Source organism: Castanea sativa, chromosome 7 (genome assembly GCF_040712315.1).
Source record: "Castanea sativa cultivar Marrone di Chiusa Pesio chromosome 7, ASM4071231v1".
Classification (NCBI taxonomy): domain Eukaryota; kingdom Viridiplantae; phylum Streptophyta; class Magnoliopsida; order Fagales; family Fagaceae; genus Castanea; species Castanea sativa.
The window spans coordinates 37,648,302-37,661,245 of record NC_134019.1 but is presented as its reverse complement, the minus strand read 5'-3'; the positions used below and the strand labels follow the sequence as shown (position 1 = coordinate 37,661,245).

General features: G+C 38.5%; 2 protein-coding genes across 2 annotated transcripts; both read right to left on the bottom strand.

Moving 5' to 3' along the window:
• Positions 1-3,835: 3,835 nt before the first annotated feature.
• On the bottom strand, positions 3,836-5,818 carry LOC142644408 (uncharacterized). Its single transcript, XM_075819031.1, has one exon. The coding sequence runs from the start codon at positions 5,816-5,818 to the stop codon at positions 3,836-3,838; it is 1,983 nt and encodes a 660-aa protein (XP_075675146.1).
• Positions 5,819-5,896: 78 nt separating this feature from the next.
• LOC142644407 (uncharacterized) lies at positions 5,897-6,493 on the bottom strand. The gene has a single exon (XM_075819030.1). The coding sequence runs from the start codon at positions 6,491-6,493 to the stop codon at positions 5,897-5,899; it is 597 nt and encodes a 198-aa protein (XP_075675145.1).
• Between the last annotated feature and the right edge of the window lie 6,451 nt (positions 6,494-12,944).

The window sequence follows — 12,944 nt, the reverse complement described above, 5'->3', positions numbered from 1 at the left end:
TGGGTGAAAGATCCTCCTCGCAACCTATTATAAAGCAAGAAGAAGAAGAAATCATTGAAGTCTCAGACTCTGAAGACGAGTTTGAAGTTTTTAACCGCTCCCCTACTCCTGAAGATCAAAGTGCTAGCCTTGACAAATCTCCCTCAACCCCAAAAGATATTCTTCGACAACCAGATATTATGGGCATTCAACGCAAACCAAAACAAAGCCTTAAAGATGTGTTGGAGGCTCAAGTAGGGACTCAAGAGCTCCCTAAGGTACCCTAGACGAAATCCAAAGATAAGGGTGCCAAGAAAGGTCTTCAACCCAAGCTCCCTCTTCCTCCACCAACCCAATCCCAACACGCTAATCAAACCGACCATAAAAGGAAGAGGGATCACCAAAAAGGGAAGGAGGTAATGGAGGGAGAAAAAGAGGCTCATCCCAAGGACTTAGAGCCCAAGAAAGGAGGGAAACAACCTCGTATCATGCAAACAAGGTCGGACAAACGAATTGAATCCCAAACAGTTGTACATGTCCCAATTTGGGCTCCCCCAATGACTATGGACGACCACGCAGTTACTACTGACGCCTCCATCAGGACTTCTGATGAGGGAATTGCTGTGTGCATAGCAAATGCTTTGGAGCAAGCTCTACTACTTCCCGAGGACATGGGTGAGATCAGAAGAATAAGGGATCAGAATGTCTTCATGACGTTGAAGAAAGAACTTGCTATGGTAAGGGTTTCAGCTAAATGTTACATTTACTTTTTTATTTTTATTTATCATTTACTTCAAGAAATTGCAACTATATATTAAGATTTGCTATCTTCTTCATGTAGGCTGTTGAGTCTGCTCACAGGGCGGAAGAGATCGCTGCTAGCACATACAAATCCTTTAGATCTACAGAATTGAAGCTCGACAACGCCCAGAGAATCCTCGAACTGAAGGAAAAAAAGTTGCAAGAGGTCACTGCTAGCTTGAATAAAGCCGTAAGTGAAAAATCTGGCTTGGAGGCTTCTTTAAAAACCACTACAAAGAAGGCCGAGGATCAAAGATTACAGCTCAGGCAGGCGGATGAGAACTTTGCTGTAGCCAAGAAGTTGATTGAAGGTCTGAAGCAAGATTTGAAAGAATCAGAGAAGGCAAAGGAAGAGATCCTCAAAGCCAAAGAAGAAGCTATCGCCAAAGCGAAAGAGGAGGCTGAAAAGGCAATAGACCAGGCGGAGCAAGATGGCTATGAAGTGGGGGTGGTTGAAACCACTGAAAACTTTAAAGCTCAAGTGCCGGGGGTATGTAGGGATTATTGCCTTGAAGTGTGGAAGGAAGCATTATCCCAAGCTGGGGTTGACACTTCTTCACCTCTTTGGAAGGCAGAAAATGCCTACATTCCTCCAGCCATCAGGGTCAAGACTTCCCTTAAAGCCGATGATGGTACTGGTCTCCCCAAAGCAGAGAAAAAGACGAGTGATGCTACCGAAGATCCCACTTCCATTGAACCCCAACTTTCAAGGCAAGCTGGTTCATTAGAAGGGGGCAACGCAAGAAATTACACAGCCTCTCGTTGAGCCTAAGGAACTCCCCTAAGCCAAAAAGACCGATGAAACGCTGGAGATCGTTTTAGCGACTGTGCCCATAACTGTAGAGGGAGGCCCCAAAGGCAAAGGAACTACTGCTAAATCCTCGGCCCAGATTGCACTTCCTATTGCTCCTCAAGACCCATTGACGACCAAACCGAATTCATGATTACTCTCTTTCTTCTGGGTTTCCTTTCTATTTGCTTTTGGCTGATGTAATTCAACAATTTGCTTGTGAATGTATTTATAACGACTTTTATTAATGAAAGAGCAAATTATCTATTCCACAAGCTCGAACTGCATTTACTACCAACATGTCATTCTACTTAACATTTATGTATCATAATAGAACACTAGTCTATTTTCTCATGCTAATTAATTAAAAGATAGAAATATGCATAAACCATTCAAGGTTATCACACTCGCAAACGCTTTTTAGTGATGCTCATGATTTTCCGTTTACCTCTGATTTAAGAATTTTCAAATTTAATAAACAAACGAACATATTCATGATCCAACCAGAATGTACCCACAATCTAATCAAGCATCAATGTGTAACAAACAAAGGAATAGAGAGCACTGAGTTCCCCAAATATAAATGATATAAGGAACAAGAACAACTTAACCTCTACAATCCGTACATGACAAAGGGTTAGTTTCAACAAGGTATGTGATTTAAGGATATAGGCATAACCAAGTTTTACCTGAACACTGAAGCCAATATGTCTGTTTCTCAGAAATAGTTGATCCGAAGACCAGGTGTAACTAAAGTTTTGTTTAACGTCAGTAAAAGGATATCAATTTCTACAAGGTATGTGGTCCGAGGAACCAACCATGACCATGTTTCTGTTTGATACTTAGAACAAAGAATTGAGATGTTGATTTTCCCGAAATAGATGATCCGAGAACCAGACATAACTAAGGTTCTATTTAACATTAATATGAGGATATCAATTTTCACAAGGTATGTGGTTCAAGGAACTAAACATGACCATGCTTCTGTTTGATACTTAGAGAAATGAATTGAGATGTTAATTTTTCCAAAGTAGATGATCCGAGGACCAGACGTAACTAAGGTTCTGTTTAACATTAATATAAGGATATCAATTTCTACAAGGTATGTGGTCCGAGGAACCAAACATAACCATGCTTCTATTTGATACTTAGAGAAATGAATTGAGATGCTAATTTTTTCAAAGTAGATGATTCGAGGACCAGACATAACTAAGGTTTTATTTAACATTAATATGAGGATATCAATTTCCACAAGGTATGTGGTCCAAGGAACCAAACATGACCATGCTTCTGTTTGATACTTAGAGAAATGAATTGAGATGTTAATTTTCCCAAAGTAGATGATCCGAGGACCAGACGTAACTAAGGTTCTATTTAACATTAATATAAGGATATCAATTTCTACAAGGTATGTGGTCCGAGGAACCAAACATGACCATGCTTCTATTTGATACTTAGAGAAATGAATTGAGATGTTAATTTTTCCAAAGTAGATGATCCGAGGACCAGACGTAACTAACGTTTTATTTAACATTAATATGAGGATATCAATTTCCACAAGGTATGTGGTCCAAGGAACCAAACATGACCATGCTTCTGTTTGATACTTAGAGAAATGAATTGAGATGTTAATTTTCCCAAAGTAGATGATCCAAGGACTAGACGTAACTAAGGCTCTGTTTAACATTAATATGAGGATATCAATTTCTACAAGGTATGTGGTCCGAGGAATCAAACATGACCATGTTTCTGTTTGATACTTAGAGAAATGAATTGAGATGTTAATTTTCCCAAAGTAGATGATCCGAGGACCAGACGTAACTAAGGTTATGTTTAACATTAATATAAGGATATCAATTTCCACAAGGTATGTGGTCCAAGGAACTAAACATGACCATGTTTCTGTTTGATACTTAGAGAAAAGAACATAATAATCAGTGTAAAGCAAGAATATCAGAACAAAAGTGGCAGAAATACCTTACATTAATAATAGTACCTTTGCAGGTTACTTACATTCTAGGGATGCCGTACAATTTTTTCATCCAAATCTACAAGATAATATGCCCCTATACCAGCTACTGAAGTGATACGATAGGGCCCTTCCCAGTTAGGGCCCAATTTTCCCCATGCTGGGTTTTTGGCAGTTCCTAAAACTTTCCTTAACACTAAATCTCCAGGGGCAAGTGGCCTTGACTTCACGCGAGAGTCGTATCCCTGTTTGAGCTTTTGCTGATAGCAAGCCAACTGGACCATATCAGTCTCTCGTCATTCTTCAACCAGATCTAGGCTTTTTTCTAGTAAACTATCATTGTTATTAGGGGTGAAAGAACTCGTTCTCATTGTTGGAAAGTCGGTTTCCAATGGGATCACAGCCTCGGCTCCATAAGTCATAGAGAATGGTGTTTCTCCAATTGATCTTCGAGGCGTAGTTCGATACGTCCACAAAACGTGCGGTAACTCTTCTACCCACCTACCCTTGGCATCATCTAGTCTTTTCTTAAGTCCACTGATTATAACTTTATTAACCGCTTCAGCCTGCCCATTTCCCTGGGGATAAGCTGGTGTAGAATACCTGTTAACGATGCCCAGATCACAACAATACCTTCTAAAAGCTTTACTGTCAAATTGCAAACCATTATCTGAGATGAGAGTGTGAGGAATTCCAAACCGAGTGACAATATTCTTCCAGACAAACCTCTTTGTGTCAACATCCCTAATGTTAGATAATGGCTCTGCCTCCACCCACTTAGTGAAATAATCCGTTCCAACAAGCAGCCACCTCCAATTCCCTGATGCCTTTGGGAAGGGTCCCACAATGTCCAAGCCCCATTGTGCAAAAGGCCAACGACTTGTCAGAGGATTAAGAACATCTCCTGGCTGATGAATATTAAGGGCAAACCTCTGACACTGGTCACACTTCCTTGCATAATTCTGGGCTTCTCGTTGCATATTAGGCCACCAATACCCCTGTGTAAGGGCTCTGTGAGCTAACGATCTTCCTCCCATGTGACTCCCACAAATCCCCTCATGCAATTCTTCCAACAACAATTCCATTGCATCAGGATGTATACATAGCAAGTATGGCCCTGAAAAAGAACGCTTGTATAGTTTCTGATCCTTGGACAACCAAAACCGAGGTGCTTTCTTGCGCACCTTATCGGCTTCAACTTTCTCTTCTGGCAATACATCATCCTTAAGAAAGGACACTATAGGGTCCATCCAGCTAGGCCCCACTCTGATATGATGAACTTGAACATGATTACCATTGCTTCTGATTGGCTTACACAGATCTTCAACAAGGATAACCCGAGGTAAACCTTGCGCCGAGGACGTGGCGAGGGTGGCTAAAGAATCTGCATGGGTGTTTCCACTTCTGGATACATGTGACAAAGTAAAAGACCCGAATTTAGATTGTAAATACCTGACCTGGGTTAGGTATTCCTGCATTCTCAGATCTCTAGCTTCCAATTTTCCTTCCACTTGGCCTACAACCAATTGTGAATCTGAGAACATTTGTATTGCTTTTCCACCCATTCTTTGAACCATATCCATTCCCACCACCAAAGCTTCATATCCGGCTTCATTATTAGTAGCCGAGAATCTCAATCTTAGTGATTTTTCCAATGTTAGTCCTTCAGGGGTCATTACTACTAGCCCCATGCCAGAGCCTCTCTGATTTGTTGCCCCATCAACATACACTTTCCACACCAAAGGCTCCTTGCAGGCGACCATGCCAACTGATTTTTCATCCAAGCCCACTCTCTTAACACTCTCTTCTATGGTAGGCTCAGCGAATTCTGCGACCAAATCCGCTAGCACTTGACCCTTCACAGAAGTGCAAGGCATATATCTGACATCAAAAGCCCCTAGAATGGTGCCCCACTTAGCGATTTTACTCGTGTAATCTGCACTTCGAAGTACAGACTTAAGAGGAAGTTGAGTTAGGATCACTACTGTGTGAGACTGAAAATAATGGGAGAGTTTATATGTAGCATGCACCACGGCTAGAATTGCTTTTTCTAATGGCAAGTAACGCACCTCGGCTTCATGCAAAGATTTACTCACATAATAAACGGGTTTCTGCACATTATTATCAACCTGTATCAGAACCAAACTAACAGCATGGTCGGCTACGGCGATATACGCATACAAAACCTCATCAATATCTGGCTGAGACATAATGGGCGGACATGATAGATATTCCTTAAGCTGTTGATATTCCTTAAGCTGTTGATATTCCTTCAACATCAGTATCAATAAGAATCTTTTCCAACTCCTCACATGTAGGCTCCTCGACCTCGGCCACCTTTGGTGTGGCCGATAACATTAATTGCTATGAATTTTTCCTGTTGAGGCCAACGACTCTTGCTCGGTTTGGTGTATAACTGCTGCTGTAATACATTGCCTAGCTGCAAATTGACTCCCAATAATTTCTTTAATTTGTTCCCCAACTGGGAATTTCACCTTAACATGCAGAGTCGAGGAGACAACACCAAGGGCATGCAACCAAGGCCTTGCCACGATAGCTGTGTAGGGAGAATAAGCATCTAGTACTATGAAGTCTACATTTACAACCACTGAACCCGACTGCACAGGTAACCGAATTTGCCATTTTGGAAAAACAGCTTTCCCTTCAAAACTTATCAATGGAGAATCATAAGCTGTAAGGTCCTCCAGCTTCAATTTAAGCCCTTTAAATAAGTCTGGATACATAATGTCAGCCCCACTCCTCTGATCAACCATTACTCTTTTCACATCATAGTCCCTTGTCCTCAACTTAATTACCAATGCATCATCATGCGGTTGGATAGTTCCCACTTTATCTTCTTCAAAGAAACCTAAAATAGGTGGAGGATTTTCCTTAACCCTCTTCGGCTCGGAGTTATTCTCTTTGGCAAGGAATTGTGATACTGACAACACCATAGTAGGGCAAGAACCAAAGGAGGCCTTAAAGTATTACTGCCTTGACTGACCGAGCCAGTATGATTTCCCTACCCATTAACTTGATTCGTAAACTGTCTCAACTTTCCCTCTCTAACCAATTGATCCAAATAACTCCTCAGAGTTCTACAATTCTCAGTGGTGTGACCTTTCTCTTGGTGATAATCACAATGGAGATTCTGATTACATTTCATAGGGTCCCCTGCCATCTTATTGGGCCACTTGAAGTATGGTTCATGACGAATTTTCTCCAGGACTTGTTGAACAGGTTCACGAAACACCGTATTTACCATCTGAGAAGGGGCTGAACCAGATTGCCCGTTAAACTCCCTCCACGACCATTTGTTATTGTATCTTTCCAACCTGAAATCCCTCCTCTCCTAAGGGATAACCTTCGTCTTCCCTTTACTCTACTGTTGATCCTCTTCAACTCTCTTACACTCATCAATACGGTCTATGAGCCGACGTACACTCTTTACCGGCTTCTTGGTCAAAGACTTCCTTAAGTCGTGCTCAGTTGGAAGACCAACCTTGAAAGTGTTAATTTCCACTTCATCAAAATCACTATCAATCTCATTGAACATTTCCCAATATCTATCCGAATATGTTTTCAGGGACTCCCCTTCCCTCATAGCCATGGACAATAATGAATCTAGAGGCCGAGGAACTCTACTGCAGGTAACAAAACGAGACCCAAACGCCATGGTGAGTTCCATATAAGAATCAATAGGATTTGCCTTCAAGCCATTATACCACCTCATGGCAACAGGTCCCAAGCTAGAGGGTAAAACCTTGCACATTAAGGTTTCATTCTTAGAATGGACCGCCATCCGTTGGTTAAAATGGCTCACATGCTCCACAAGGTCTGTTTGGCCATTATAAATGGTAAAGTTCGGTTGGGTGAAACGATGAGGAAGTTTTCCTTTCTCTACCCTACGTGTGAAAGGTGATTTAGAAAGTTGGTGCAGCGCCTTTCCCATAGCATCATTTCCTAAACCCCTGGAAGAAGACTTCTTTTTTTTCCAACCATGAAGATCTCCCTCTTCATATGAAAAAGATTCACTAGGTGGAGTCTTGGACCTGGGCCTGTAACTGCTACCTTGGGAATCACCCTCATCAGAAGAAGGATCTGAAAAAGAGGGTGTTCGTTCGCTCTTGGCATGACGCAACTTCCTCTTCAGATGGTTAATCTCCCTTTGCATGGCTTTGGCATCATCTTCATGGAGTACTCTACTTCCACCCCGCAAACGATTCCTGGCAGTATGTCCTGTATGCACACTGCCCTCTCTGTCTCTTTCCCGCTCAAGATATTGAAAGTGGTCTTCCTGCTGGGACCCCAAAGATTCTGCATGGTGTGGCCCTGAACCTACCATCACGCTACCTTTCCTTAAACACAAGATTTCCCATCGACGGCACCAATTGTAAGGACACAAATTGCACCAAAATCCAATAATATGGAGGGAACCAGCCCAATGAGCCCAAAACAATAAGATGTATAGAGAGTGGGCTTCAAATCTAGGTTTATGAATATTGGAAGACGTAAATACTAGGCTAGATTGTTACACTCATGCCTCACAGCACTCCACCCTTTTTGACAAAGGCCGATGATCATTTGTATTATAGTTCAGTCTCTCAAACTTTGTTCGTCCCCCCCCCCCCCCTTTTTGCTCTTCCTTCCCTTTTATATCATCTTTCTTTCGTCTTCCTCTTCCACGTGTGGATCAAAGTCCTCATTTGGATACTTGTCCCATCAACTTTTCCCTTGAAGTCTTTGGCGGTAGAGGGAAGACTGAATTACCACGTTCAACCATCACTTCCCCATTAATGCAGCCAAAGAAATAGTTGCGGAGCCTTTAATACGGTGGTAGCAGCTTTATCCTAGATATTTTACATCCTTTCTTCTCATCTCTTACCTTACATCTTTACGCTCAGGATTTTCAAGTGTAACACCCTTATACTGCCAGATCACCCCTTCCCACCTCGACTACAGATAGCCGAGAATACTTCTATCCTCGGCTATAGGTGGCCGAGAACATTTCCATCCTCGGACGTACTACTTAGAAATGTCTCAATCAACTATGACTTCTTCCTCCTCCCACCTTGTCTCATAGACAAGCGTTCCTCATCCTTGAGCCAATTAACATTTACGGGCTGGACTTTTAGCTTTACGAGTACCCTTGGGCCAGCCCCACATAGATTACGGGCCCATTGGCCCTACATATATATATATATATATATATATATATATATATATATAAAAAGAAGGATCTATTAATAGTAAGCTTAAAAATGTCAATTTACTTTGAGATGGGGTTTATTTACTTATTAAGAAGAATAAAAAATTAGTATTATATAAAGGCTACATTTTTTATTTTTAGCTATTTAAGATGAGATGAGCTTGAATTAACAAAATTCTTTTGGAACAAAATTGCAAGATTTCGCTACAAAACATTTCTGCTAAGGTGACCATATAAATTGTGAAGGTATGGCAAAAACTTAAAAGAAATTAATATATATATATATATATATATATATATATATATATATATATATATATATATATATATATATTGCAAAGGAAAGGAAAAACATATAAAAGTCTCAACACCAACTAAGTTTATAATGCGATGATCCAAAAAACTAAGCAACCTCCACATCTGCACTTTGGAGTTTGAACAAGTTGGTGCGTTTTTTTTATTATTGATTTATTTATTAGGTTTAAAAAATAAGTGGCCTCTTTATAGCCATCAATTGTTGAGATATATACATTTACCAAAAAAAAATTGTTGAGATATTGCATCCCTACAACTAAAATGGTGCAGATTAACAAAGATCATACAAAACTACAAATTTCCTTTTCAAAATTTGTTTATTACTTCCTAATATTTTTTCACATCTTATTGATATTTATATTATTTAACTAGAAAAGCAAATTGCACAAAATTATAAGTTTTGTTAGTTATAAAATAAGCAAACAAAAGGTTTCTTTATATATATATATTGGAGGAAAAGGTTTCTTTATAATTGCTTATTCAAAAAACAAGTAAGTTTAAGCCTAACTTGAATCTTGTCTATTAAATGAACCAAATTCAAACATAATATGTCATTGGATACGCTAATGAGCATGAGACACGATATAAAATAGAAACTGTATTATGGCAATTGAGAGAGAATCAAACACAAAGTCATGATTCACCTTTTCAATATCAATTTCCGTGGTTGTTAGGTCAAAGGTATCCCTTATAGTCATTATTTTATCCATCTAAACATGATAATTCCAATTTTCACCTTCCAAAATTCTAATGACAAAAAGCAAAATTTCAAAAGCTCATTCCCCTAAAAAAGGAATCTTGTGTGTTAAGTGTTGTAATAAGCCTCTCCCTCTCTCAACCATTTTCACCAAACACCTATAATCATATCCAAACCCTAAACAATTACAAAGTACAAAATTCCTCATTTGATGCAACAACAAAATAATCTATAACTCTATTTTTTCTCTAACAAAAAAAAATAGTAAGGATTTGCTGCAAACTAAGTTACAGCAACTCTTGCAAAATGCACACATGTCAATGCCTCAAATAGACTCCATTTGGTGAAAAAATCAATCTTGACATGGAAAAATATAAGCCTAGACAAGTGTCTATCTGAGGCATTGACACGTGTGCATTTTTGTTAGAATTGCTACAACTTAATTTGTAGCAAATCTTTACCCCAAAAAAGAAAGATAAAGAAAAAAGAAAATGAAAGCAACCAATTATATTGGATCAACGGATTCTTTAGATCCTAGAAAGAACTCCAAATGAACAGATTTTTATTTTTCCTCACGTTTGTTTGGTAGATGAGATAAAAAGTTGAAGGACGTTAAATGTATATCATTTCCCTTTGTTTGGTTAGAAGGAAAGAAATTATAATGTGTATAAATTTCTATTATGCTTTTATTATATAAGTAAAAAAAAATTAAAAGTATTATTTTTTTAAGTTACCGTTATACCACTATTATATGAAAAAAAAAATATTATACTTTAAAAATCAAACAATCTTAAAAAATAAAAATTTGAGAAATTCAAGGTTTTGTGGTCAACCAAAGCATCAAAGTTTGAATTGTGATGAATTGATGATATCAAATTAATTTAATAATTAATTAAAGGGATAATTACAGTAAACTCATCTGTGGTATGACCCGTTTTCACTTTACCTACCCATGGTTTAATCATTTACACTTTGCCCACCTGAGATTAGTCCCATTAGCCTTCCGTAACCCACCTCTCCATTTGCCGTTAAAAAACACATTTTTAGGCAAAAACAAATATAACAAGAATAAAAAAGCTAGGGTTTAAAAAGATATTGCACTTTAAAAAGATATCTTTAAAGACAAAGCAACAGCCCTCACGTCCCAGAAAAGCTATTCATGATCTTCCAAGAGATGCAGAAGAACTTGGTGTATTTTCAAAGCAAAGAACAAAAGCGAGAGGCCTTGAAATGACTCCAACGCCATTCAAACCACTCCCACTTCTTCAATGCCTTCCACTTCTTCTGCGATGCTGACTACTTTATCATTGTCATCCTCATCATCATGGCCGGCCTTGTACTCCTCTGAGAGAGAACCATTTTTCAAACACCTCTCAAGAAAAAATCTCAACCATTTTTCTCTCCAAGATCATCATCCAAAATACTTCATAGTAGAGGAAAGTTCCCACCCAGTTTCATTAGTCTACATCTCTTCATAGTACTACTCTTTCTCATACACGGAGAAATGAAACAAAGAAAATCTCAGGTTTGTCATTCCAACCTGGGTTTTGAATCAGACTTTGAGCATTGATCTATTGGGTCCAATAGTTGAGTTTGTGGCTTATGAGGGCGTTTGGATCTGCGTTCCTGCATCCACGTCTGCGTTTTTGCTTCTGTTTTTTTTATTTTTTATTTTAAAACCCAGCCGCATGTATTGACTTTTCAGCCATGAACAGTGCACAATGCATTGTTCATGGGTCCCACAAATTTCACTTTTCAGCAACTTTTTCATTAAAAATGGGTCCCACAACACTATTCACACATTTAAAAATTATTTTGCTATAGTGTTTTCAGTTTCAGCAAAATAAGTTCTATCCAAATAGACTCTATACGTATAAAATGAATTTTGTTTTGAACCTTTTGTTCATTGAGAAACTTTATCAAACACCACAAAGGCAGCAAACATTTCATGCTCGCAACAACCCAAAAAATTAGCAATTACAACCAAAAATTACATTACACAATTTTTTAATAGAAAACCGCAGCAATTACAATGACCCAAACAGTAACAACCCAAAATCAGAGGACAACCTTAGTGAAATTGAAACTGGGTCTTTAATGGAGAAACAAATTGATATCATTTTGTTCAACAAGTTGACGTTGAGTTGGTTCTTGAGTCTAAGAGAATTGTCTAGGTCCATTAACACAAGGAGATCTTCGATTCTTCATAGAATCTTCCAGATCTATTCGATTAAGTAACAATCGCTCACAACTTCGAACTTTCGATTCGTCCATAGTGTATACAGTTTGATTCTCATCAATGGTGGTGGCAAGTGGCTGAGATGGGCAGTGAGAACATGGGACTTTCGACCATGAAGGCCTAATCTAAGTCTTTAGAGAGAGAGAGGAAAAATAAATTGTGAGACGAAGAAATAGAGAGCTCAATGAATTGCCATTTTAGAGGTTCAATATCAGATGCAGAATGGGGTTTTTATGTTTCTAGGCTCGTGAGAAAAAGTTTCAATGGTTCGTGGTTTTGATCCGTGTTATGTTTTGATTTTTAATAAAATGGTGTTTTTCTAACGGCAAATGGGTGTTTTTGATCCGTGTTATGTTCTGATTTTTAATAAAATGGTGTTTTTTTAACGGCAAATGGAGATCTGGGTTACAGAAGGCTAACGGGACTAACCTCAGAAGGGCAAGAACCACGGGCAGACAAAGTGAAAATGGGTCATACTACAGGTGGGTTTACTGTAATTATTCTTAATTAAAATATAAATAACAAAATATATTAATTTGAATATTAACAATATTGAATAAAAGTATATAAAACAATTTAAACCATTTTAATAAAAGTCTCTTATTCCTTTTTTTGGAAATGTTCCATTTTGTTTTTGTGTTATATATATATATATATATATAGAGAGAGAGAGAGAGAGAGAGAGAGAGAGAGAGAACCCCAATGGCCCAATGTATCTAAACCAATTAAAGGCCTAGCCCGTGTACATCAAGGCCGAACCCAAAAAGAGATAGATATATAAAAGGACACGCTTGGATTTGAGACGTATGGGTCCAATACTGAACTGAACCACTTTTTGATCCAATTTTTTTTTTTTTTTTGGTAATATTGATCCAAAATTTTTTTTTTGACAACATTGATCCAAACTTTTATCAGATATAAAACATGTCTTCCAATTTTTGTCAC

Excerpts from the sequence above, each read along its gene's own strand:
- LOC142644408 (XM_075819031.1), bottom strand. The coding sequence starts at position 5,818 with ATGTTGAAGGAATATCAACAGCTTAAGGAATATCAACAGCTTAAGGAA.
- LOC142644407 (XM_075819030.1), bottom strand. The coding sequence starts at position 6,493 with ATGGTGTTGTCAGTATCACAATTCCTTGCCAAAGAGAATAACTCCGAG.